The sequence below is a fragment of the Rattus norvegicus genome, chromosome 5, assembly GCF_021556685.1.
Source record: "Rattus norvegicus strain SHRSP/BbbUtx chromosome 5, alternate assembly SHRSP_T2T, whole genome shotgun sequence".
NCBI classification, from domain to species: domain Eukaryota; kingdom Metazoa; phylum Chordata; class Mammalia; order Rodentia; family Muridae; genus Rattus; species Rattus norvegicus.
The window spans coordinates 29,685,482-29,711,496 of NC_141538.1; the positions used below are offsets into that span (position 1 = coordinate 29,685,482).

Genomic DNA, 26,015 nt, shown 5'->3' on the forward strand with positions numbered 1-26,015 from the left:
TCCTCCTGCAACACTTAGGAACTAATGCAGAACCACGACAGAACAATGTACAGAGCGAGAGGCCTTGGAACGCTTGGTCATGTGTGGGATGTCTTCATCACACCCTTCCCTGGAGGGCTCAGGGGACTATGCAGAAGAGGAAGCAGCAAGAGTGTCAGAGCCAGAGGGATGGGTGGCAGAAGGAAATGGTGTCTTCCAGACACCTGAGGACTGACAGACAAATGAACTCGCTCAGTGTAGAAGCATGTAAAAGGCCTTGCGTTGTATAGTGGTATAGTTGATGCAAGCTGGAGTTGTCTTAATAGACGGAGCCTCAACAGAGAAAATGGTTCCATAAAATCCAGCTGTAGGGCATTTTTAAAATGAGCAAAGAGAAGAAGAAATTGGATATCCTGATGACGAAGATTGGACCTGCTCTGAGGGACTCAATGTCCATAAGCAGCAGAAAGTAGATTATATATCTCTGTGAAAAAGGGCAAAGAGGATGAAGACACAACAGGGGGTGGGGGTGGGGAGCTGTGATTGGAATATAAAGTGAACCAATCAATAAATAAATGAAAAAGATAAAGAAAGCAACGAGAAGCCTCAAACATTGTTACATTGGTATGGGTTCTTGTATATTGATAGAAATTTAAGGTTCTGTTTGCTATAACATACTTAAACTCTTGTTTAAGGCATTGTGCATATGCAACTCTTTTAAAAAATTTGATGTAAAGTTTGAGTCCCTGAAACGTACTCATGTAAACTGCTTAGGATAATTAAGAAATGCAAGTTAGTAGTTAGTCACCTATAAGTAATCAAGCTAGTAGTCTAGTTAGGTACTAGTGAACTTAACTACAGTAATAAGCGTTCTTTGGCCTTCTGTATATGTTTTTAATTTAAGCAGAGAGTAAATAGCTAGAAGCAAGCAATGTTTGCCTATTCAGAAATACTTTCGATAGCTAGGTGGTCCTCAAACACTAGAGATCTGTAGAATGTGGCATTTAAGATATTGTAGTAATAAAAGGCTTTTTTGACAGACACATCAACTCCTGGTAGCATCCCCAATCTATTTCAAAGGAGATGATGAGCACAGAAAAACCTCCACAAGGAGTTTGCTTCAGTTGTGGCAAAGATGGCTCCTGGGCAAAAAACCTGTCCTTTACCTTAAAAGCTGACAGCAGGCTGTCCAAACTGTGGACAAGCTGGACACTGGGAAGTTGCTTTTCTGATACAAGATAGATCAGTCCTTCAAAATTCCTGCTTCACGGAAAAGTTTGTCAGATAGTCTGAAACTATAGGCTGAAGATTGGTTGCCCTACCGATACAGGGGAACCCTAGGTGACTGACCAGGTAGCCAGCAGTTTCTGCCATTTCTATAGTTTTGGAAGCTGCTTGCTCTGAACTTCCTGCTTACTCAGGAAGTTAATATTAAGTTAAGTTAATATTTATCCTTCTTGGGTCTCTGATGGACTAGAAGACTAGATAGTTTTTTTTTTTTATATATATATTTATTTATTTATTTTACGTATAGCATTCTGCCTGCATATGTGACTGCAGGCCAGAAGAGGGCACCAGATATCATTACAGATGGTTGTGCGCCACCATGTGGTTGCTGGGAATTGAACTCATGACCTCTAGAAGAGCAGTCAGTGCTCTTAACCGCTGAGCCATCTCTCCAGCCCCCGAAGACTAGATAGTTATAGTCTAACCATTTTCCATATTAAAAATTAAAGATATGAAAGCTTCAGTTGTTTAGGATTTAAGAAAATGTTTTAGGATCTAAAAAAGGTTTTAGGCTCATAAATGGAAGTTATGATAAGAAAATAACTTAAGTACAGAACTTTGGACTCACCAAGATGAGGTAGGTAGTAGATGGAGTACTTGGTCCAAAGTTTCCAAAAACAAATGAACTGGTCATTATAAATTTAATTCTTACCTTATAGTTTATAATTGTTCCTTTCGGATATAGTTGATTGATGTTAGAGAAAAAGCCATTTATTGAACTAAAAGGGGGAAATGAGACTTTCTGTTCCTTTAAAAACCCAGTTGCGGGCTGGAGAGATGGCTCAGTGGTTAAGAGCACTGACTGCTCTTCCAGAGGTCCTGAGTTCAATTCCCAGCAACCACATGGTGGCTCACAGTCATCTGTAATGAGATCTGATGCCCTCTTCTGGTCTCTCTCTCTCTCTCTGTATATATATATATATATATATATATATATATATATATATATATATATATATATATATATGTGTGTGTGTGTGTGTGTGTGTGTGTGTGTGTGTGTGTGTGTGTGTGTGTGTGTGTATACCTTAAAAAATAAAAACCCAGTTGTGATGATTATGAGTTTTAATATTGGGTGTGGGATATGGGGCTGCTTCAGATTGTCCAGATTATGATTTGTCTCGTGCCCTAGGAGGGGAATGATTTTTGCCAGCTGCAAACAGCTTACGTTTGGAATCCTGGGACTTTTGGGAGGGCATGAACACAAGAGCCCCAGGTTGGCCCATGGCGGCTGCTGCTTCCCCTATTGCTGCTGGTTCCTGCTGCTGTATTTGCTCTTTTGCTGTGCTGCCGGTTTGCTGTCTGCTGGTTTGCAGAATTTCTGATTGGAGAGATTCTGATGATAATGATTGGACTTGCCCCTAGGAAGTCAATGCTTCTAATCAGCAGAAAGTAGTCTGAAGAGATCTACAGGCCCTGGCCCTCTAACCTTTTTTCTTTACCACCTAGTGTTGCCGTGTTGGAAGGGATTGGGGTATAGAAGGGGAGTAGATATAAGAACCCAATAAAGTAGCCAAAAATTAGGGTTACAGTAATTGATGGGGGAAGGTTCAGCCCATGATGGGTGGTGCCATCCCTGAGCTGGTGGTGCTGAGTTTTGTAAGAAGGCCGAGAAATTCACGTGGAGCAAGTTCTCCTCCATGGCCCCTGCATCATCTCCTTCCTCCAGGCTGATGAGCAGTGATGTGGAAGTGAAAATCAAATGACCCCTTTCCTCCCCAACTTGCTTTCTGACTGTTTATCACAGCAGTAGAAACCTTAAGACAGGCGGGCACAGGTTCAAGCTGGATGGGGTCCAAGCAATGAGAGGAGGAAGTGGGCAGAAGCTCCCATTTTGGCCAGGAACTATCCTCCCGCTGACACCCAACACAGTCCCGTGGTATACAACCCATGCAGAAGGGCAGGCAAGACTCTGACCAGCAGTAGATGGGAGAAGTGAAACAAACTCAGTGGTATTTCTGGAGTTTTTCTTTTCCTTCCTCCTCCTCTCCCTCCGCTTTTGCTCTCTTTTCTTTCTTTTTCTCTTTGGTCTCATATCAGTTTGGCCCTTTTGTTTTTTTGTTTTGTTTTGTTTTGTTTTGTTTTTGTTTTTCTTTTTTTCAGAGCTGGGGACCGAACCCAGGGCCTTGTGCTTCCTAGGCAAGTGCTCTACCACTGAGCTAAATCCCCAACTCCCCTTTTGTTTTTTTTTAAACCTCACTGGTCTTTTGCTCATATATTACAGTTCCCAGTTTTGTATTCTTATGGGTTTTGTCCTTGTGTCTCTAGTGCCTTTTCTTTTTTGCCTGTTTGTTTTCTAAAAGGAGAGAAAGAAGACCCATGGAGTTGGAGGTGGGGAAGATCTGGGAGGCTCCGAGGGGAAACCATGATCAGCATATATATAAAATGAAAAAAACTTTAATTAAAAAAAATACAGGATTTCATAACAAAAGAGTTTTAGCCAGGCACATGCCTGTAATTCCAGCTCCCCAAGAGACTTGAAAGGGGGGGACTGCATAGTTGGCCAATTTAGTAAAACCCTGTCTCACAACAAAAGGGGCTGGAGTTGTAGAAAATGGTAGCGAACTTTCTGGTACTACCCAGCCACTCAGATTTTGTATACCCCCTCGATCGGTGGACCAGACTGGCCTGGAACTAAGAGATCCACCTGCCTTTGACTCTCACAGGCTGGGATTAAAGGTGTGCAGAACCCAGTTTGGTCAGTTCTGTTACAATCCTGGATACATATTGACTGGGAACTTGTCCCTGGAAGGCCAGTAGCACTGTGTGGCCAGCAGATGTCAGAGCAACCAAAGCATTAGGTCAATCTCAACCCAACTGCAAACACAGATGTGTGGTTAGCGGAGTGTGGGAAGTAACTCTTTGAATACATTAGTACTCAAATATAAAAATCAGAACTGTACTGATAGATCAAGTCAGTACTCAAATAAATCTTCACTTAGAAACATTTATTATTTTTTTTTTTTGTGGGGGGTATTGGAGATCAAACCTAAGGCAATGGGCAAAACTACTCTATCACTGGTATATAATGTCAGTCCAAGATTACAAACCTATCAAAATCTTACAGAAATGAGATCTCACTCCCTGGAACCACGAGTCCCCCAGTGAAATGATCTCTTCTGTTAAGTTGCCTCAGCCATGTTGTTTTGTCACAGCAATAGAGAAGCAACTCGCATTTACTGTGTACCCTCCATGCCAAATACCACATAGTTAGAGATTGTATAGGGGAACAAGAATTGCACTTCCCACGCTGCTTAGGCAGCTGGAGCCTTAAGTCCTAGCTATGCAGGACCAGAGACTGGGTCTGAGGTTTCTTCTCTGCTGCTCCTGGGTGCAAGGGCTGGGATAGGCAGAATGACAGAGCATCACACACACACACAGACACACACACACAGACACACACACACAGACACACACACAGACACACACACAGACACACACAGACACACAGACACAGACACACAGACACACACACAGACACACACACACACACACACACACACACACACACACACACACACACACAGGTTCTTTCTCATTTCTTACCTCATCAGCCTTACTCCATTGCTTTTCTCCCAAATACTTCAATGGATCTTTTAAGTTTTATTTTGTAGTTGTGTTCTATGTGTGGATGCGATTGTGCACGCACTAGAGGACAACAAACACAAACTGGTTTGTTCTTTCCACTCTAGGCACACAGGGCTGGAACTCAGGTCCTCCATGGTGGTAGCATGCATCCTTACCTACCAACCCCTGCTGGTCCTCCAACTGACTATGTTGTGGAAAGGACAGCTCCACCCAGTACATGACTCCAACAGAGCTCTGGCTTTGTCAAGGACACTTTGATCCTGCCAAAGGCAAAGAACACCCTGATGTCTCTAGAAAACAGCAAAGCAAGGAGCCTCAGCTTCTTTTTTTTTTTTTTTTCGGAGCTGGGGACCGAACCCAGGGCCTTTCGTTTGCTAGGCAAGCGCTCTACCACTGAGCTAAATCCCCAACCCCGAGCCTCAGCTTCTCAAGAGAGCCATCTCCACTCTATGTGATGGAGAAGGACCCAGAGCTCAAGTGTCACAAGTGGAAAATGCTAGAAAGCTACAAGTTTACTTTTTTAACCTTTGGAAAATGATGCTAGTAAGCCAAGAGTTTATTTTGTTAATCAAGACACCTGAGGTCTTGAACAAGAATACTCATGTCCAGTAAGTTATGTTGGTGATGCATATTGTTCTGGAATGTTATAACAGTATTTAATATAGTCCTGAGGATGAATAGAACTTTAATGAGAACATTAAGGAACTCAGCAAACAAGGAGGGTGCAGAATCAGAAGCATTAAGGCTGCAGCTCTTACTAGTTTTGTATGACATAACTAGTTTTCATACTATAGTTGGTTTTTTGTTTTCCTCTGAGATGGGGTTTCTCTGTGTAGACCTGGCTATCTTGGAACTCTGAAGAGGAGGCTGGCCTCAAACTCAAAAGATCCTCCTGCCTCTGCCTCCCAAATGCTGGGAGTGTACCACAACTGCCTGGCTATATGATTTTTTTTCTCGTTTTTTGTGATAGGGTCTCACTTTATACCCCAGTCTAACCAACTAAGAACTCTTCTGCCACATCCTTCTAAATATCGGGAGAGTCATGTCCAGCTGACTGTCACATACTGAGAACCAGCAATAACGTGCAAACACTGGAGCTGGGAAGGCTGTCAGTAAAGCACACACTACACAATCATGAGGAGAGGAGCTCGGATTCTCAGCACCCACATAAAAAGCCAGGCATGGTGGTACCCACTGTAATCCCATGCCTCAGTAGTCTGAACTTTGAAACCTCAAGAGCCTCTTTGAAAGCTGTTGTGACCCTGTGAGGTAAACTAGGGCAAAGGTCCTCCAACCTACAAAACAGGCCGACTCCCCTGCCTCCTTCCCCCATCACCAGCTGCCTTCTCAAAAACAAGAATGCAGGGGTTGGGGATTTGGCTTAGTGGTAGAGCGCTTGCCTAGCAAGCGAAAGGTCCTGGGTTCGATCCCCAGCTCCGAAAAAAAAAAAAAAAAGAATAGAAAAAAAAAAAAACAAGAATGCAAACATTGAGGTTAAGCAGGCAAGTTTTATTATCAATGTAACAATTCTACAAAAAATGCAGTAGTATCAAAGTAAGGATCTCTGCCAACTTAGTCCTTCAGAGCTTCGGGCAGGAGCGGCTTAAGGCATCAAGTTGGAACTTTCTTCTTGTTTATCTCAAGTGCCAGAGCTCACCAATTTTCATACCAAATTCTTCTTTCTTCCCACTGCAGTTTAAGGGCTACTGTTGTCAAGTAAGAGGGTAAGGCTGGACTCCGCAGTCAAGGTCATGATGCGAACTAAAAATAGCAGCCACAATCTAGGCACTGCATCCAAGCATGGTCAGGAGTAACAAAGAAACATGTGCGTTTAAGCAAACCACTTCCCAGTGGAGTTCGGTCAGGCAGCGGTACTAGCCAGTGCCGAATACTGCACTCTGGCCATAAACACATCAGACAAGCTGTGCTGAACACTGGGGGCTGCTGCCTCCGCTCTAACTGTACCAGTGTTTACCTCAGGCCAGCATGCCTATGCTTTTAAAGGTTTTAGTTCCTTGACAGTTGAGGCGTTAGAGAGGAAAAGGGTATCAATACACACAAGCATTCACTTTGGTTAGTATATTGCTTTCTGGAATACACTGTTCAAATAGGCTTATTTTTGTGACATTAAAAACTATGGGATTTCTCTTATTAAAGTCCAAACCATTAACAATGACAAAAGCACAATATAAAATAATACACGGGAAGCCAAGCAGTCAGCTACAGCTCAAACTAGGAACTAAGACTACAAGGAGCTGCTTCATTTTTGGTTTCAGGTTTTGGCCCCTACTTCATTCTTATTTACAGCGGATACCTGCAGAGAAAAACACGCAGCAAGGCCTTTAACAAGGCGCGTGTGGAAGGGCGCACTGTGGAGAGGACACAGGGGATAGGTCTGCAACCCCAGGGCTCAAGTGTGCTAGGCAGGCAAGCTCTTTACCACGGAGATGGGCCCAGCCTGCCTGAGACATTTTAGAAATATTTGTTGTTAACAATAAGGTACCATGATGGCCTATTGAAGAAAACTAGTATTTGGGAAAATATTAATTTTATTTTATTCCTTTTCTTTAGTTTGGGACTTAAGTATTCTAAGAACGTACACTTAAATTACTTAGCAAGAGGGTTTTATTTTACAGAAAACAGGGAGACAGAAGAGTGGGGTACACAATGAGGCTTCCATAGCAATTAATGGTGGATGGTAGATGCTACTGGAATGTATTTTACTCCAAGACTTCAGCTCAGGAAATAAATGTTGCCAGTTAGCTGGAAGTGAGAACTTTGACTTCAAATTCACATTTAAATTCCTATTTGCACTCAGCAAGGAGCCAGGTTCGTGCACACTGCTTGCTATAAAGATTTGGCTTCCACGGCTCCACGTTTTTTCACTCCACCAAAAGATAAGGCCCAGGCCCACTGTCCAATCCGTTGGCTGAAACTTCCGCAGCCTGAGTGTAGACAAACATCCCCTGAAATTGCTAGAAGTTCTCGTCTGATAGTTTCAGGATCACCATGCGTCTTTCAAACACTGAATGGGGGAAAGAGACAGCATTACAACCTCTAATTTAATTTTTCAAATTCACAGGAGACTAACAGTCCCAGTTTCTATAGCACAGGGACATTCACAAAACCAATGATTTGAGAGTTTAACACTTTCCTGTTTGTATTACTGAGTATATTTAACACAGAACTCTGCACCTGCCCAACTCAATTTGATTCCGATTTTACTCCCTTTCCTGGCAGGCCAGTGCTGTAATAGTCTTCTAGCACTAGACATTCAATTCCACAGTTCAGGCTTTGATAGAGCTGGAGGGCTGGCCATGGGGACGCGGAAGCAAGAGAATTTCTGTGAGCTCCAGAGAGGTCCAGTCAGGACCAGAGTGACCTTGTCACAAACAAACAAACAAACAAACAAACAAACAAACAAACCCGAAGCTAAACAAAACCAGGTCTGAAGAAACGGCTCAGAGTCGAGAGTGCTTGCTGCTCTCCCAGAGGATTACTCTGTCTCCCAGCACTCACAGTAGGCAGCTCATAGCTGCCTCTAACTCCAGCTTCAAGGGTTCTGATATCCTCTGTTGGCCTCTGAGGACAGCGAATAATTATAGTAAAATCTTTAATTCTAGAATGACTGCAAATAATTTCTAACAAAAAAAGTTGAAACCAGTAAGCAGCACCAAGGCCTGACCGATGGCAGACAGGAACCCCATGCCAGTGACTGACTAGAGAGAACTTCAGCCAATCTGTTCGTTCCAACACCATTCTCTGTAGGTATCGACCCATTTGGCAAATCTCGATCTTCAAAAAATATTTACAATTCATAATAGCAAAATTACAGTTATGAAGGAGCATCAGAATAACTTCATGATTGGGGGTCTAACACAAGGAACTGTATGAAAGGGTCCCGGCCTTAGGAAGGTGAGAACTGCTGATGTGGGTCTCCATGCTATATCCACTAGGTTGGTTTTGGTTTTGGTTTTGGTTCTAGGGGTCAAAGCCAGGTCTTCACACGGTAGGTGAGTGCTTCTGAGCACAGCTCCAGTCCCTGTGGCCGCCTTGGAGATGGGGAAAGTGGAACAGATAGTGGTTATGTTGGCAGAGCAAGCCATCCACACTTATGGATCTAGATTTATAAATTCAAACAGCTCATGATGAGCATTCAGAAGGGAAAAGCATCCGTCTTGATCAGGTGCAGACTCTTTTCTGGTCATTACCTACTCCGACCCCATCCCTTTTTCTGTTTTTGTTGAGACACGGTTTCTCTTTGTAACAACCCTGGCTGTCTTAGAACTTGCTCTGTAGACCAGGCTGGCCTTAGCCTCAGAGTTCTGCCTGCCTCTGCCTCCTGAGTGCTGGGATTTGAAGGCAAGGGCAACCATGGCTGGCTTCCCCTCTTCAAACAATGTCTTTGATTATTTTTAGTTTTGCATACTCATGTGTGCTCTGTGGGAATATGCATGTCTGAGTGGAGGTGACTGAAGAGGCCAGAGAACCTCCTGGAGTTGAAGTGACAGGTGGTGGAGAGCCAGACATGGGTTATTAGGAACCAAATGCAGCTTGTTGGCAAGTGCGGTATGTACTCTAAAACACTGAGCCATCGCCCCAGCCCATCTTCTCACTGCTCTCCAAACGAGCAAGCAAGCAAGCCGTGGAAACAGCAGCAGCCACAGGCCGGCTGTGGTGGCACACTGTGCAAACCCAGCACTCAGGAAGCAGGGGACTGCCTGAAAGGCAAGGCCAGTCTGGGCTTTATAGAATGTATCAGAATAGCCAGGAGACACAGAACAGTGTGTGTGAACATTCACTTTGCACTTTATTAGTAGTGGTCCGGAGGTAATTTGGAATGTATGGGAGGACAAACATGGGCTATAAGCAAATGCTGTGTGGCTTTAGGAAGGCCTGAACCATCTGTACACTTTGGTACATGAGGTGTCAGATCCCACTGACAGACCTAGGATAAAATCTTTACACGCACAGCACCCTCTGCCCCCCCCCATACTGTTTTATTTACATGGTATACAGAACAAAACCAAAGATACTCAAAGGTTAAAATAAAAACTTTTGGCATCGTGCACTTTTACATGTAAGTGAGAAATGGATAAAAGTTAGGAATGGCTCCAATCTCATTTCCTGTGGCCACTTTGAAAAAGGTGTCAAGACTAAGTAACAAACGACAATTGATACAAATTTAGAATCAAGTATTCAAAAGATAACCCAAATACCAGTTCCTTAGCATTTACATTTAAAATATGGTTTAAATGAAGCAACTTAGTGCTCAGTTTAAGCATGGAAATGCTTCTTTGAACACACACACACACACACACACACACACACACACACACACAAATACAGATAATAAAATCTGTTAACTATTCACCATGTTCTCCTAATTCTCTACTTCTTTAGCCAACAACACCCTAGTTCTCTTTAAAGAACTGCTCCTCTCCCAGCGCTAATACCATGGAGAGGCCATTTTACCACCAGCTAACAAAACTAAGACAGCCAATGAAGCAAGTGAGAGATCTCAATTCCCGATTTGCTTCTGACTCTTGAAAGTTGTTGGCTGGCGTGTAACGATGGGAGGTCGGTCAGTTACACCTTTCTATTCCCAGCTCTTACGAGTATACTAACCATCATCTTGTGAGCACCTAAAGTGTATGCCCAGCCAAAGATTTCTGTGTGAAGGGCCAGAATTATTACAAGGATGTTAAGTGTTTAGCTCCCTCACACCTGCTTCTTAACCTCAGTGATGATAGTGTGTTAGTGGCGTTTCAGTATTTAGTGAGGAAGCTGCTGAATTCTTACAGCTAGCAGGAAGAGAATCTAAGACAGGTTAAAAAAAAGTTTCCTTTTCTTCTTAGCAACAAAAGCCAACGGTATGATCCAAAGATAATTTTTAAGGTTTTAAATGCAAACATTCATAATTTGTCTTTCCTTCCTGGTAAGATGTATGTTAAAACAATGTTTTATTTTGTCATACACTATCATTAAAGTATTATGTATACAGAAGAGTTTTTTTCCTCTTCTTTTTAGAAACAAGGCAGGCCTCACACTGAAGACCAACCCGAGGTTGCCTAGGAACTCACTAAATAGCCAGGTGAGCTTTGAACTTCTTCCAAGATCTGAGATTACAGGTGTGAATCACCAAGCCCATTTGTTACTTTGGGTTTTGTTTAGTTTTTTGGGATAGAGTTCTTTTTGTGTAGTCTTGGCCGGTCTGGAACTCACAGAAATCCTTCTGCTTCTGCCTTGGAAATATCAGAATTATAAACGTGTACCAACACACAGAGCTTACACGAGGATTATTAAAGATAACTGGATTCCACTAGGTATGAAACATTAGCCTGGGTTATATAGCAAGGTGAGGTCCCAGTAAAAGGAAACCCAGAAACCTAAAATTCTGATGGGTTCTGTTTGCTTAAATTCTCTGCAGCATAAGGTGGACTGGAACTCACGTCGTCCATTTTTTGCAGTGCCTGTTTCAATCCCTCAAGCCCTGGGATGACAGACAAGAGTCATCACAAAGAATGACCCCTTCCAGCCTCTGTGGGGCGCTGGGCACAAGGGTGAAGCAGATGTCCATGTAGGTAAAACACCCATTCACATACGATAAAGTAGTGCATATGTAACAGATTCTAGGACAGGAACAGAAAGCACTCTTCTGAAGGTGTACTTCTATTGTCTGGAGACAGCAGCATGACGACAGGGCAAAAGCAGACAGAGACCCCAAGAAGCTTAAGACCAGGAAGCCAAGAACCTAGGTTGCCAGCATTCAAGGAAAATCTTAAATGGATGGAGGCACATTAAAGGGACAAGCTAAGCAGAATGAGCTCCTCGCACCACAGGCAGAGCAGCACAGAGGGCGGTGCTGGACTATCCCCCAGTTGCAAATATATAAGAACTGACACTGGGAAACCCGGTCCTGAGTGTAGGCATGAGAGGCATTCCCTTCCAAACAGCGTGAGAAGAAACACCACCAGGTGTCAGTGAGCTAAGCCGATGTGACTCTATCACTGCGACCCAGGCTGGGCAGACCCCACTTTGAGCAGCATTCTGAGCCTTCAGAGGCCCCAGCTCCTGTAAAGCCTCACTGAAAAAGGCAGACCTGAAACTCTTCTCTTGCACCCTGAAACTGTCCTCAGAATGAGGAGTCCCACACAGAGTCCCGTTTCACAAAGATGACGGAACCCTGGTGCTTAGTCACCGGCTTAGATTGCACGTGGTGAAAGCTCACAAGTATGAAGACAACTAAACCGGAAAGTGAAAAGTCTAGAAATCCAACAACCAAACTGAAGAAATAAAGCCACACTGATCCCTCGATGAGGCCCCAGGAAACTCCCTGGGCAACCACGGAGCACCAGCATCCTAGGAAAACTTTTGGATTAATAGGCAGGATTGATCCCTCTTGACAACAGCCCACTAACTTTATCAATATTTTCCCCTCTAGCTTTAGATTTAAAAGAGAGAAAAAAAAAAGACACACAAGGAAAGCTTTTCAAGAACTTTGGAACAAAGCCTTTTTTTTTTTTTTTTTTTTTTTTTTTTAACATGAGGTCTTACAATGTTGTCCAGGTTGGTCTCAAACCCCAGCCTAGGGCTCAAGTGATCTTCCTGGTAGGAAATAGCAGGTATGTGTAACTGGCTGACTGAGTAGGGTGCTAATCTTCTAGAATGGCGACATTTTAGTCTCTGTAACATTTATTTTGTGTGTAGTGCACATGTAGAGGTCTGAAGCAACCTTCAGGGTCAGTTCTCGACAGGCGCTATGTGGAACTCAAGGATCAAACTCAGGTTATAAGGTCAAACAGCATATGAGCGGCCCTGTTAGCCATCTTAAATTAAAAAAGGAGGAGGAGGAAGAAAGAGGAAGGGAGAGAAGGCAGGGGGAGGACAAGGAGGGGAGGAAGAACAAGAACAAGGAAAGCACTCGACCTATCCCACAACTGAGCGGTAAACCAACGTCCAAGACGACACTTGCTCTACGGTCTTCACAGCAGCACTCTCTCGCTCACACACTTCACACTGATGCTGTGTTCCTGGATTACAAACTTCATTCCCACACCCATTCCCTCTAAGTCTTCTGACACACATCATAGTGAGGCAAGGGGAAGGAAGCCCCCCTCACCTGCCTCCTAGAGACACATCAGACTCTTGGCTTCTCTGTGTGGGCCTCTGATTTAGCTTTCACGATAGGTCCTTACCTTCTTTTCTCTGAGGACGATCTAACTGCTGGGGCCCTTAAATACAAACCCATTCTTTGGGTAGAGTCCTGGCCTGGTCATTTGTGTGTACAAGTCCATCCTCGGTTGCATACTAAAATGCAAGTTGAGACAAACAGGATCAAAAGATGGACAGCCTGTCACTGTGGATGTTATTTTAAACCAAATATATATCAACAAAAGTGTATGACATTTAGAACCTGGGCAATGACACTGTTAGAAGCCACACATTAATTCCCTCTGAATGCTTTATTTATCAAAATCCCTTCTAGGAGAGAAGTTATATTGAATATATATTTTTTTATTTTTAGGGCTTTTTTTTTTAAAAAAAAGATTTTATTTATTTAATGCATATGAGTACACTGTAGCTGTCTTCAGACACAACAGAAGGGGACATTACAGATGGTTGTGAACTACCATGTGGTTGCTAGGAATTGAACTCAGGACCTCGGGAAGAGCAGTTGGTGCTCTTAACTGCTGAGCCATCTCTCCAGCCCGAATATATGTTTTAAAAACTGAAACAAGCCCACCAGACCACAATTGAGGATCAAATCTGATCTCTATTTCAGTAGTAGCTCAGTGAGTGCCCCTTCCAGAGGTCCTGAGTTCAATTCCCAGCACCCATGTGATGGCTCACAACCATCTATAATGGGATCCCATGCCCTCCTTCTGGTGTATTTGAAGACAGCGACAGTGTACTCACAATAAATAAAATAATCTTTTAAAAATAAGTTATATAGATATGTATATGTTTTGTGTGTATATCTACAGACCAGAAGAGGCCATTGGATCCCACAGATGGTTTTGAGCTGCTAGGTGGGTGCTGGGAATTGAACTCAGGACCCATAGAAGACCAGCCAGTGCTTTTTAATTGCTGAGCCACCTCTCCAGCCCAGAACCTTTTCTCTTTTTTTTTTCTTTTCTTTTTTTCGGAGTTGGGGACCGAACCCAGGGCCTTGTGATTGCTAGGCAAGCGCCCTACCACTGAGCTAAATTCCCAACCCCAGAACCTTTTCTCTTAATAGTAAACTTTAGGTATGACAGGAAATTACTTATTTGTGCATCAATTTACTCTGTCAGGCATTATACGCTAAAAACATAAAATCAGTGAATTTTTAATTGTTTTAGATCTGAAATAAGCCACTGAAATACATTTTCAGTTGAATACTGAATAAAAATTTTTATGAGTTACCAAAGGACACAAAGTCAGGATGTTGAAGAGGAAACCCAGTATGCATTGACAGCCCAAGGCCAAGGAAAGTAACGGCTAAGGAAAAGAGCAAACAGAAGTATTTATGGTAGGTAAGGTCTCCCAGGAGCCATCAGGAAAGGCAACCCACTATCCAAAATAAAGTGCCTTCACTTTAGTGACCAAAACATCCTCTCAATGCTTTCAAACTGTTTCACCCTCAGAAATCCTCCTTCCACAGCATATCTTCCTTTCCCTCTCTTCCTTCAGTTCTGACAGGAGTTTCTTCATATCATAGGCTCTGCTCACCATATTGGTTTTAGGGGCTGCTGGGGCTGAAATTCAGGGCTTCCTGCTTGTCAGGAAAGCACTACAGTAGTTAGGGAGCTTTGTGGCCATTCTGTTTGTTTCTTTGTTTTTGTTTTGTTTTGGTTTTTTTTTTTTTCCCCGGAGCTGGGGACCGAACCCAAGGCCTTGCGCTTGCTAGGTAAGCACCCTACCACTGAGCTAAATCCCCAACCCCTTGGTTTTTCTTTTGATAGAACGTCTTGTGAACCTAGGCTTGCTTCGAACTTCCTGCCTGAGCCCTGGGATAACATGTGTGCCACTATATCCAGCCACAACAGGTTTGGTAGGAAGGACCCTATATCTTACTTTGCCCGTCGAATTTCTCCCCGCTCTCCCTTACTCTTTCTAAGCTTGGAATCCCCTACCCCCATCCCACCCCAGTTCCTATAAAGAGGAAATTCACAAAGCTGCAACAGTTTTGAGAGAAATGTTGCTGAAGTAAATGGGGGAAATATATCTAAATTCTTTAGATTATACATCTCTTTCTTTTTTCCTTCCTGTTTTTAATCAAGACAGGGTCTCGCTATGCAGTTCTGGCTGGCCTGTAAACTCACCATGTAGACCAGACGGACCTCAAATTCAGAGATCCATCTGCCTCTGCCTCCACCCCCAAGTGCTAGGATTAAAGGTGTGCACCACCAGACCCAACTAAGAGCATTTATTTCTAAAATGACACTTGCTATTACAGACATCCAAGTTTTCTATTTGTTTAAATGGTAAAATTGGACATCACTGTCGAATTTCACTTATACAACCAATTACTTCTTAGATACTTGCTTAAGTATATCAATGTGAACATAATCATAGAACATTCATCCGAAAGAACCAGAGGTAAAATTAAAACAAGTCATTAGGATTAACGATAGTAGTTGGACGGTGGTGTTGCACGCATGCCTTTATCTCAGTACTCGGGAGGGAGAAGGAGGTGGATCTTTGTGAATTTCAGGCCAAGCTGGTCTCCACAGTGAGTTCCAGACCAGCCAGAGCTGCACAATTAATTCCTGACAGAAACAGAGATAGAGGGAGATAAAAAGATTCTACTCAAAAGAACAATTTTTAAGAAGTCATCGGCAGATTTTACCTTCTGTGGCAACGCCACATCTAAAGAATCTAGGACCCCAAGGTGACATCTGTTCTCTGAACAGAAAACAACAAATAAGGGGCAGTAAGAAAATCTAAGCTTTATGTGAGAAAGAAAACACTGGGTTAGATATAGATGTGAATGCATGCCTCGCAGCTTGAAGCATATCCTGGAACTGCAGGTTTGGATGACTGAGGCCTCAGTACCATCCTGATTCACTGATCCAGTTTAAAAACTACAAATGCTTGCCCCAAGTGTGGTGCCCTTGGGAAGCAGAGCCAGGAACATCATAGCTAGCAGAAGGCTAGCCTTATCTACTTAGTGCTACAGAGGTCAGCTGAACTACGGAAGAATGAGTCTCAAACTAACGCAATACATAAGAAAATAAAAAGTCTAAAGACTTCCAAAATAAAATTTGTACATCAAGAGAAGAAAATGGGGGCTGGGGATTTAGCTCAGTGGTAGAGCGCTTACCTAGGAAGCGCAAGGCCCTGGGTTCGGTCCCCAGCTCCGAAAAAAAAGAACCAAAAAAAAAAAAAAAAGAAAAGAAAAAAAAGAAAATGTCCCAGCAGTGTGCCTCTGATTCTGACAGATAACTTTAGACAAGAATGACTCTCGGGGCTACTCAAGAGTTATCTGGTATAAATTTTATCATTTTCTCCCATTTCTGAAGCATGTCAGACTTGTACATTTTTAAATCTTCCCCACTTTCTATTACATTAATTGATTATATACGTGCATGTATATATACGTGCGAGCTGCAATACACATCTGGGAGGTCAGAGGGCCGCCTTCGGGAGTTGGTTCTTTCTCGCCACACAGGCTCAGTTGATCAGGCTGTAAGCACTATCAGCCTCTAGCCATCTTGTCAGTCCTGTGTCAGATGTTTCATCATATTACCTAGAAATGATCCTGATTATGTGTCTGAGGGGATATGAGTACCTACGACTGCCAACCATGGTACTTCCTCCGTAAGATTAACCTTGGCTAGTTCATTATATATGAACTTCACTTTATTCAGTAAGTGAAATTGGTGGAGCCGAGCTAAACCATTAAACCCAGGTGACCACTAAACTCGAAAACTACTCAGAGTCTCTACAATGGGAAAATACAAAAGTCCAAGTGTTTCTTCTGTAAGATTGACCTTTTCAATCCAATCTCAGTAAAACTGTATAATTTAATCCGAGAAAAAGGAGGTCTTTTTCACCTGGAGAAGAATAGTGAGCTACTGACCCATGAGAACTGAGTACCAGCCCTCCGAAGAATACCATAAGCCAAGGAGGAAGAAGAGGTGACTTTAGTTCTGGACTTCCTGTCAGTCTGACTTCCTCTTAACTAATGGAAAATGTTTCTTGCATGGTAAATGTCCTTAATAATGGTTAGGGTGGTCAGGGATCTATCTAATCAGACACAGTTTCACCGAAGATCACACCATCCGAGTCATGCTCCACCGCCCGTCTCTGTAGACATGGCTCGCCCATGCTGTGCTGCATATTCTCAGAGGCATCTCAAGACTTTGCTATTCTGAAGACTCGAGCTAATTTCAGCTCTAGGACTGCCTTTGCTCATAGACCAATAAGGCTACAAAGTTACTTGTTTTTAGACTTTCTAGGAAGAAGAAACTTGACTTTAAGTAATCAAATGACTTTAAGACTAAGGAATGGGGTTTGCTCGGATGACCCAGAAAGAAACAAGATAATAGTCACTGTTGCAAACCTGTCACCAAGAAAAGCCTATTCTTAAAGTCAGAAGACACAGGCAGCAGCCAAAGAACAAAACAAAATAAAACAGAACAAAACAAGATGAACGCAAAGGCAGAATCATCAGGATGCTTCATGGAGGCCAAGCACGCACTCCAGTCCAAGAATCGAAACAGGATTGTTAGTTTGGGTGTCTTATTTTCATCTCTGAGGTTAAGGCAGATCTGTTATTTTTATTTTTCTCCAGTGCAATTAAAAGAGGCTTTCTGATTTTAAATACTCAACTGGATACTCCATGCTTAAATGTCTGTATTGATTTATTTACTCTAATTATTTGCAGTATTTGAGACTGGAAATACTCTACCACTAATCAATATTCTTACCATTCCTTTGTTTTAAAAATTTAAAATTACCTTCATTTGTGTGTGTGTCTGTGGTGCATACACCTTGTGTGAAGTCAAAGGACACCTTCAGGAATGAGTTCTCTCTTCCCATCATGTTCAACTCATGATCAAGTTCAACTCACAAGGTCCTTCCCTGTTTCTTGAGACAGGGTTTCTCTGTGAGGCCTTGGACACCCTAGAACTAACTCTGTAGACCAGGCTGGCCTTGAACTCAGAGATCCACAGAACCCTGCCTCCCTAGTGCTGGAATTAAAGGAATGTACCACCACTACCTGTCTGAAAAAATAAAATTAAAGTGGGTGTGTGGTGCTTGTCTTTAATCCTGCATTTTGGAGGCAGAGGCAGGCAGGTCTCCATGTTTGAGCCTGCTCTATACAGTGAGTTCCAGGACAGCCCAAAGCTACTTAGTAAGACAAAAGAAAAAAAAAAAAAAAGCAAACTTACTGTATGTGTAGGAGTATTTTGCCTGCATGCACACACTGTGTGTGTGAACATGAACATGTGTGTGCCTGATGCTCCCTGAAGCCAGCAGAGGGCACTAACTCTCTGGAGCTGGACTCACTGATGGTTGTGAGTGCCATGTGGGTACACCAGCGCTATGCCCTGCTTGTTTTATAAGTCAAAGAATTAACAGACATTTCAAGGAAAACACATCCTTAGTCAGTGCTGTTCATGAGAGCCCCTGTCCTGCTGCCTGCCTTGATGAACTTTCCCAAAGCACCCAAGCTTTAAAGAAGGCACTGACAGAAAGAGGGAGTGAGGATTATGTAGCAGGAATTAGGACATCACAGGGAAGCCCTAGTCGTGGCAAGAAGATGAACCTGGAGGTAGGTCCATCAGCACAGACCCCCGTGCTGAGTTTCAGAGAACCGGTGTCTTTCCTAGCTGTGTTCTTTTGGCAAACGGACTTTAGTAATAATAAGGGCACGGAGGAGTTTTCTTCTTCAAGCTACTGACCTGGTAACCTTGGAAGAAGTTAAGAATTTCCTTAACTCCAGTATTGTAGGCCAGGCCCTGCATTCTGACCACCGTGCCAGGCTGGGGCGGGACACTGCTAAGATTAGCAGCTGTAGGGAAGTAGCCAAGACTATTAGGCGAACCTGGGGGGCTAAAGGGAGAGAAAGCACAATGAACCAACAGAACACACAATGTCGAATATTTGCTCTAAAACATACCGCTTAAGAAACTGACTTTTAGAGAGTGATGTTTCTTCTGCATTGCTGAGCTACCTTTCTTAAGACACAAGAATGCCAGAGGTTATCTCACCTTTCCCAGCAGCCAAAGGAGAGGTAGCGGGTTAATGCCATGCTGTTAGATGCTAGACTTTCCCCGATCCCTAAAGTTCTCAAAGGGACAGGAAGGGAGAAGCCTTTTCAAGTCATTCAGCCACTTCCAAAGCCCAGACCACTGACAGTTAGTGAGCCAGTTTTCAGGAATATTAAGGCACGAAGAAGAGAAATGGCTATAAAGGACTAATAGGAACCACAGCCAGCGATCAAAAGTGTCCAAAGTGAACGCGCCCAAGAACAAAAGGCTCTATCCACATGTGCACAGGAAGGATGAGGCCCACGAACAACACAGCAGAGCACACCAGGGCAACTTCTGCCAACAGAAGAGGGAAAGAGAAAGGCAACAAGCTGATCTGATCACCATTAACACGGGGGAACTGAAGAATGAAGCCGCCCGGTGTTACTGTAGCAATTTCCTCCAAGAAGCACAAGACCCAAGGTGGCCTATCTTGTGTGCTCCCTCTAGCAACCTCCACACCAGTCTCATTAATTAGCTCACCAATCGGCTTTGCGGGATTCTCCAACCAACCAGTTCTCTAGAACACCCAGATCGTTATAACTTGAAATATACACAGAACATTTAACCCATACTGATTCCAAGTTTAGATTATGAACTTCTAGTTACCTTCCAGAGGTAACTTCCATTTCAGAGTATCCACTCTATATAACTGTAACACATAGGTTCTCAGTACCCCACAGACTATGTTAAGTAGCCCAGAACGCTTTCATATGCTAAACAGGGATGCTCAACGTCTTCAGCTTCACAGCAAGGCTCTTCAGAGTATTACTTAACACATTAAAACCTGATGGCACTGCCTCACTCTTGTCATCACTGTTGAGTAACAGAAGCCTGAGAACAGCACGGGGCACCCAGCACCAAAACTTTTCAGCCTCTAAATCAGAAGTCCTCAACCATGTGACATACTGAAAACAGCCGTGAAGATCTTTCACTTCCCTGTTAAGAGCCTGATTGTGCTCCCCTCCAAATAAAAAAAAAAAAAAAAATCAAAGACTCAAGAAAGCTGAATGTTACACTCCCATGCCAATATCTGTAAAAGCAAACCAAGTGACTCCAATGGAAAACAAAACTGAAACCACCATTTAAGAGACGTGAGCTAGAAACGGTGTGTGCTGAGTTGAACACTGTGGAAGCCTTCAAGTCAGCACCACTGCACTTTAACAGAGGTAAGAGACCTTAGAGTTAAACAATTTCCTACGGAACAGACCAGCTGGCACTCTTTCCACCCAGAAAAGTCACACACCAGTATCTCCTTTGTTTGGTTTTGTTACACAGTGTTTCTCTGTGTAGCTCTGGCTGTCTTGGAACTCAGTCCGTAGACCAGACTGGCCTTGAAGTCAGAGATCCACCGGTCTCTGCCTCTCAAGTGCTGGGGTTTAAGGCATGTACCACCACCAACCAGCTTTTTGCTTTTGGTTTGTTTTTTATTTTAAGATTTATTTTATTCATCTGAGTGCTTTGCCTGCACCTGTATCTGTGTATTACACACATGCCCGGTGCCTGAGTCTCCATGTGGGTGGCTAGGAAGTGAACCTTGGCCTTTCAAATAGTAAGTGCTCTTGACCGTTCTGCCAACCCCACTCTGATTTCTCAAAAGACTAATGTTTTCTTCATATTTAGATTAGTATTCATTAAGTATCTGTATATATCGCATATCTGACATGAGTTTAATACAAAAAGACCATGAAGCTCTCTCTGTATGTTTCAACAGTACCCACCCAGACTCTATGAAAGACATGAACGTCTTGTCCTTTCCCTAGTATACTTATCTTTATATCCTTTCCTTTCACATTTCATTGCTTTTGTCTAAAGATCTTCTATAAATTAAGTTTGGAGTCTTTGGTACCTTCAACTATATTTAAGGAAAAAAAAAAAAAAGCAGATAAGAAGCCGGTGTGGCAGCTTAGTGGGTTGAAGTACTTATGGTTGAGTCTGAGACCCAAGTTTGATCCCTGGAACCCACACGGAGGGAAAAGCTGTACACTGACGTCTACTCTTGAGAAATGGAGCATATATATCCACACGCAGGTTATACCCAGTGAATGAATGCAGGTGTAATAAAAAGTTAACTACAGTAGGGCTTCTTAAAAACCAAGGAGTTAATTCGAGAGCTGGTGAGGTGAGGCAGCAGATCAATGTACGCGCTGCAGAAACCTGGTGACAGGAATCCTGTCCCCGAAATCCACACAAACATGGACGGTGACACTTAACACTATAAAGGACAATTATATTCAATTCTTTTTTAAAAAATATATTTATTTATTTTATGTATACGAGTACACCGTAACTATCTTCAGACACACCAGAAGAGGGCATCGGATCCCATTACAGATGGTTGTGAGCCACCATGTGGTTGCTGGGAATTGAACTCAGGTCCTCTGGAAGAGCAGTCAGAGCTCTTAACCGCTGAGCCGTCTCTCCAGCACCTATATTCAGTTCTTGAGGTAACAATTACTAAAGTGAACTGTACCCCAATAATGGCATAGCTGCATACATGAAAAACGTTTTAAAAAGGCTCCATCACCAATTTGATTCACAAGAGCACCATGAAAATAGCAACTGGATAAAAAGCTCACCCGTTCATTCTTTCCTGGCTAAGATCAAGTGTAGTAAACAGCACGGGCTGACCCCAAACAAGCAATCCTTTTGCCTCCACCTTCTGAGTGTCCAGATCACAGGCATTAGAGTTGCACTGTAGCTCAGTGGGACAGAGTGTGCCTAACCTGCCTGAGAACTCGAGCGTGCTACCCAGTACCACCATTAAGAATAAAGGCAAGGCAGATGGCCCAAGAGGTAAGATGTTTGCCCTACAAGGGTAAGGACCCAAGTTCAAACCACCACAATGCATGTTAAAAGGCTGGAGGTGGGGGTGTGTGCAGGTATCTCTGTGGTGGTGAGACAGGAAGTCAAGATGGATCCCTAGAAGCTTGAAGAGGTCTGCTAGACTTGCCTCAAATAAAAAGAAAGAGGAGGGGCTGGGGATTTAGCTCAGTGGTAGAGCGCTTACCTAGGAAGCGCAAGGCCCTGGGTTCGGTCCCCAGCTCCAAAAAAAAAAAAAAAAAAAAAAAAAAAAGAGGAACCTTAAAAACCCCCAAGATTGTCCTTAAGCTCCACATGTGTGCTCTGTGCAAATGTAACTCACATTTCCCTTTTTGGTTTTGTGAGATAGGGTTTCTTCCTCTTGCCCTGGCTGTCCTGAAACTAATTCTGTAGACCAGGTTGGCTTAAAACTCAGAGATCTACCTGCCTCTGCCTCCCAAGTGCAGGGATTAAAGGCAGGTACCAGTATCGCCCAGCTACATACAAATTTACACACATTAAAGCAAAACAATACAAAATTAGTAAGTTCGGTTTCTTAAGTGGTTATGGAATTACAAAATATCCGAACACAGGATGAACTTTGACTCCTACGTGAAATCCTACAAAAAAATTAACTCAAATTTCTGTACCTGCAAGATGGCTCAACCCTCAGAGCCCATGTAAAGGAGCACGAAGCCAACACACATGTGCCTGTACTCGTACACCACACACACTAATAATTTTTTTAAAAAAAGATAAATAAAAAGCTAACTCAAATCCAGTTATTTATCTAAATATGAAACTGAAAAAATATTTTTTAAAAAAAATTAAGCTTTATATCTATGGTTAAATTTGACACCAAAAATTGAAGTTAGACAGAAATAGAACTTACACGCTTACACACACACACACACACACACACACACACACACACACACACACACACACACACAGGCCTATACGAAGCTCAAAACAAGTAACAACACTGTGCTAACAAGACACCAGGGTCAATTCAACGCCCGCCATCAAGCAAGATGATCAAGTTCAACCATCAACACCCACAAAGAGAGAGACATTTTAGTGTACGTCTGTAACCCCAGTATAGGGAGGCAGAGATAGGTGGGTTCCTGGAGCTTGCTGGATGAATTGACAAACTCCTTGTTCACTAAGAGATCCTGTCGCAAAAATATAAGGTGAGGGCTAGAGAGATGACTTAGTGGTTAAGAGCACTGGCTGCTCTTCCAGAGGTCCTGAGTTCAATTCCCAGCAACTACATGGTGGCTCACAACCATCTGTAATGAAATCTGATGCCCTCTTCTGGTGTGTCAGACACACTAGCTACAGTGTACTCACATACATAAAATAAATCTTTAAAAAAAAAAAATAAGGTGAAGGTGAGGAAGACATCCACCATTGATCTCTGGCCATCAGGTGTATGAAAAGACATACACACATGTGCACATCTACACCAATGGGTGGCGGGGGGGTGGGGTGGGCTGGGGGCGTGGGTGGGAGAGGAAGAGACAGAGAGACATGGCGGGCAGGGTGGGGAGTCTGGATCCACACAAATATTTAAATGCAAATCTTTACAGTTGCCTGCTATATGTTAGGCACAAAAAAAAGGAGTGTGTGTCTCCCTTATCTAACTAGAAATGTTATGACATAAGGCTGGGTAGAAACGGAACCTATGAGGAACACAGACACACAGTTCTCAAACTGTGCTCCAGCTACTAACACAGAGGATCATGTATCAGTTCTCATGCACACTTGGCATCAGCAATTTAACTTCTACACTGGCAAGACCGAGACGGGCTAAGAAGGGCGAACCGGCATGCCAGGATAACGCTCAACTCGGGACGCTTCCTACACATAACAGCGGTTGGAACACTGCCAGAAAACTGTCAAGCGCAAGTGACAAATCCTGGAGGAGAGGCCTGAATGAAGGATGGGTGCAAGAGGAAATGAAGAAGCAGGAAACCACCGTTATCACCACAGCTGTGAAGACAAGGACAAAGCGGTGTCCCCCATGCTTGCTCCCTTGCACCAAGAGCACAGAGCACAGGACCCTTCCCTTCCAGACAAGGTTCTGCACATAGTAGGTTCCTCGGCCAGAAGTTTCTGCACATGGAGGCTAAGGTAGGAACTCAAAGCTGGTCAAGATGCAGAGCGCAGTGTGGAGCCACAGGTGAGATGTCCGAAGTGCATCCCTCCTGAAGGCTCAGGGACCATCACACGAGGAAAGAGTTTAAGAGACAGAAATCAGGGAGGACGGAAACCAACAGTGCCTTGTAGCCATGGAGGGGCAACTGCAGTTCTGAGCTCACAGCAGTGTGGCCGCCTGCATAAGATATGTAGAAGATCAACAGGCAACGCTCCAGTATGAAAGGAGTGGTGAAGTCCTCACCTATTCCTAACTGAGGAGACATGGACAGTGGATGACAGTTTCCTTTGAGGAAGGTGGACTCCTGGTCAGTTTCACTCTAGAGGATGGCCTCATCAGAGTCATGAGTAGACTGGCAGCACAAACTGGAATTAATGAGTTATTAAAAATAAACATGAAGTTGAAGGGGGTAGATGTGGGAAGAGTTAGAAGAGAATGGAGGTGAACAAGATCAAAATATATAGTATGAAACAAGCTGACTGACTGACTGTCTGTCTGTCTCAGAAAAGAACCACAGAAGAAAGAACAGGAGTGCTGTTAGGAAACCAAAGACTTGCCCCACTTCGGCCCCCTCAGTCTCCTACTACAAAGTTAGTAAGAACCCTTTCCAACACAAAGCTCCCATTCCCCAGAAAATTATCTTTTTTGAAATTATGGATGGATTCCAGTGCGCAGTATGCATCATGGGCTGGCTTCAAGCTCCAAAACTGAGTCAAAGTTCTGAATTTTGCAACTCAGGATTTGCTTTTGATTTAACTACTTGAGGACGTTGTAGATGGACAGTCCAATAATGTCTTTACATGTTATTTTTATCAGATCCTAACTGATAGCATCTGCTTTACACGTCCTAGTTCCTAGTAAGTCCCACAAACTTCTCTGTAGAAAAGTTGTTGTGCACATACAACGCGGCCAGGATCTTTGCCACATAAGCACAGAGTCTACAGCTGAGCAGCTGTGGTGGTGCAAGGCTTTCATCCCTGTAGCACTTGGAGGCAGAGGCAGGCATCTGCTTGAGTTTAGGGCGGCCTGGTCTACAGAGCAAGTTCCAGGACAGCCAGGCTACACAGAGAAACCCTGCTTCTGAAAAACAACAACGGCAAAACCAAAACACCTCACAAAAGGCTTCACATGGTCCGTCTGCCTCTACTTAATCGTTATAAGTGCAAAATGTTGTTAACAATGGCTCTACCAGGTAACTTCCTAAAATTAAAGACCATCATGGGTGGCAACAGACATCATTTAAGAGCTTCCTATTTCTCTCTCAAAAATATTAATTTAATATATGTATTTGTCTTTGTGAATGTCTGCGCATATGCAACCATGCACACCCCAGTACTTGTATGAGTCAATTTGGGGGGGACTCCCTCTCTCTCTCCAACCACCATGGGGATCAACTTTGGTTATCAGTTTAACAGGACTACCCCCCCCTCCGCCATCCCTCCAAATATCACTGTTTTTGGGAAACAGTGTTCAAGATGCTAAGGTGACCTTAAACTCATTATGGAGCTGGAGATGACCTTCAGCTCTTGATCTTCGGGTCTCCCGAGTGCTGGGACAGTAGATGCTATAAGGGAAGCATCTAAAGAGAAGCTATAAGTAGTCCCTGGACAGAATGCAAGATCTGCATCCTCATGGGACACAGCATCCACGTACACTAGCCTAAGAAGTGCTTTGAGAAGCCACGCCGAAGGAAACCCCATTTCCGCTGCTTTAAAAGTCACCTCTGCCTCCTCACTGACTGAGAGTAATGTGCAGAAGCCAACAGAGAAATACTGTTTCTAGCCTCACTGTTATGAAGCCTGGAGCCGATTTTCATGTCAAGATTCCCTGTTTGAACCTGAAGTTCTCATCTGAAATCTACAATCCCAAGGCAGTAAACACTTCAGCACTATACTGAGCACTAGCTCTCTGGATCGGCAACTCCTGTCAGCCCTCCTTTCGTGTGTCAAGGTTTC

The 26,015-nt window shown here is 43.4% G+C and overlaps 1 protein-coding gene across 15 annotated transcripts in view; it reads right to left on the bottom strand.

Moving 5' to 3' along the window:
* Window positions 1–6,342: 6,342 nt before the first annotated feature.
* Esrp1 (epithelial splicing regulatory protein 1) overlaps window positions 6,343–26,015 on the bottom strand; it is a 55,155-nt gene continuing 35,482 nt past the window's right edge. For 6 of the 15 annotated variants that reach the window (XR_015619966.1, XM_087550429.1, NM_001438010.1 and 3 more), the window contains 1 exon segment: window positions 6,343–7,879. Coding sequence is in view for 11 of the 15 variants with exons in the window: in XM_087550429.1 (XP_087406555.1) it covers window positions 7,873–7,879 (7 nt within the window). In the remaining 4 variants the exon portion in view is untranslated. 15 annotated transcript variants of the gene reach the window in all.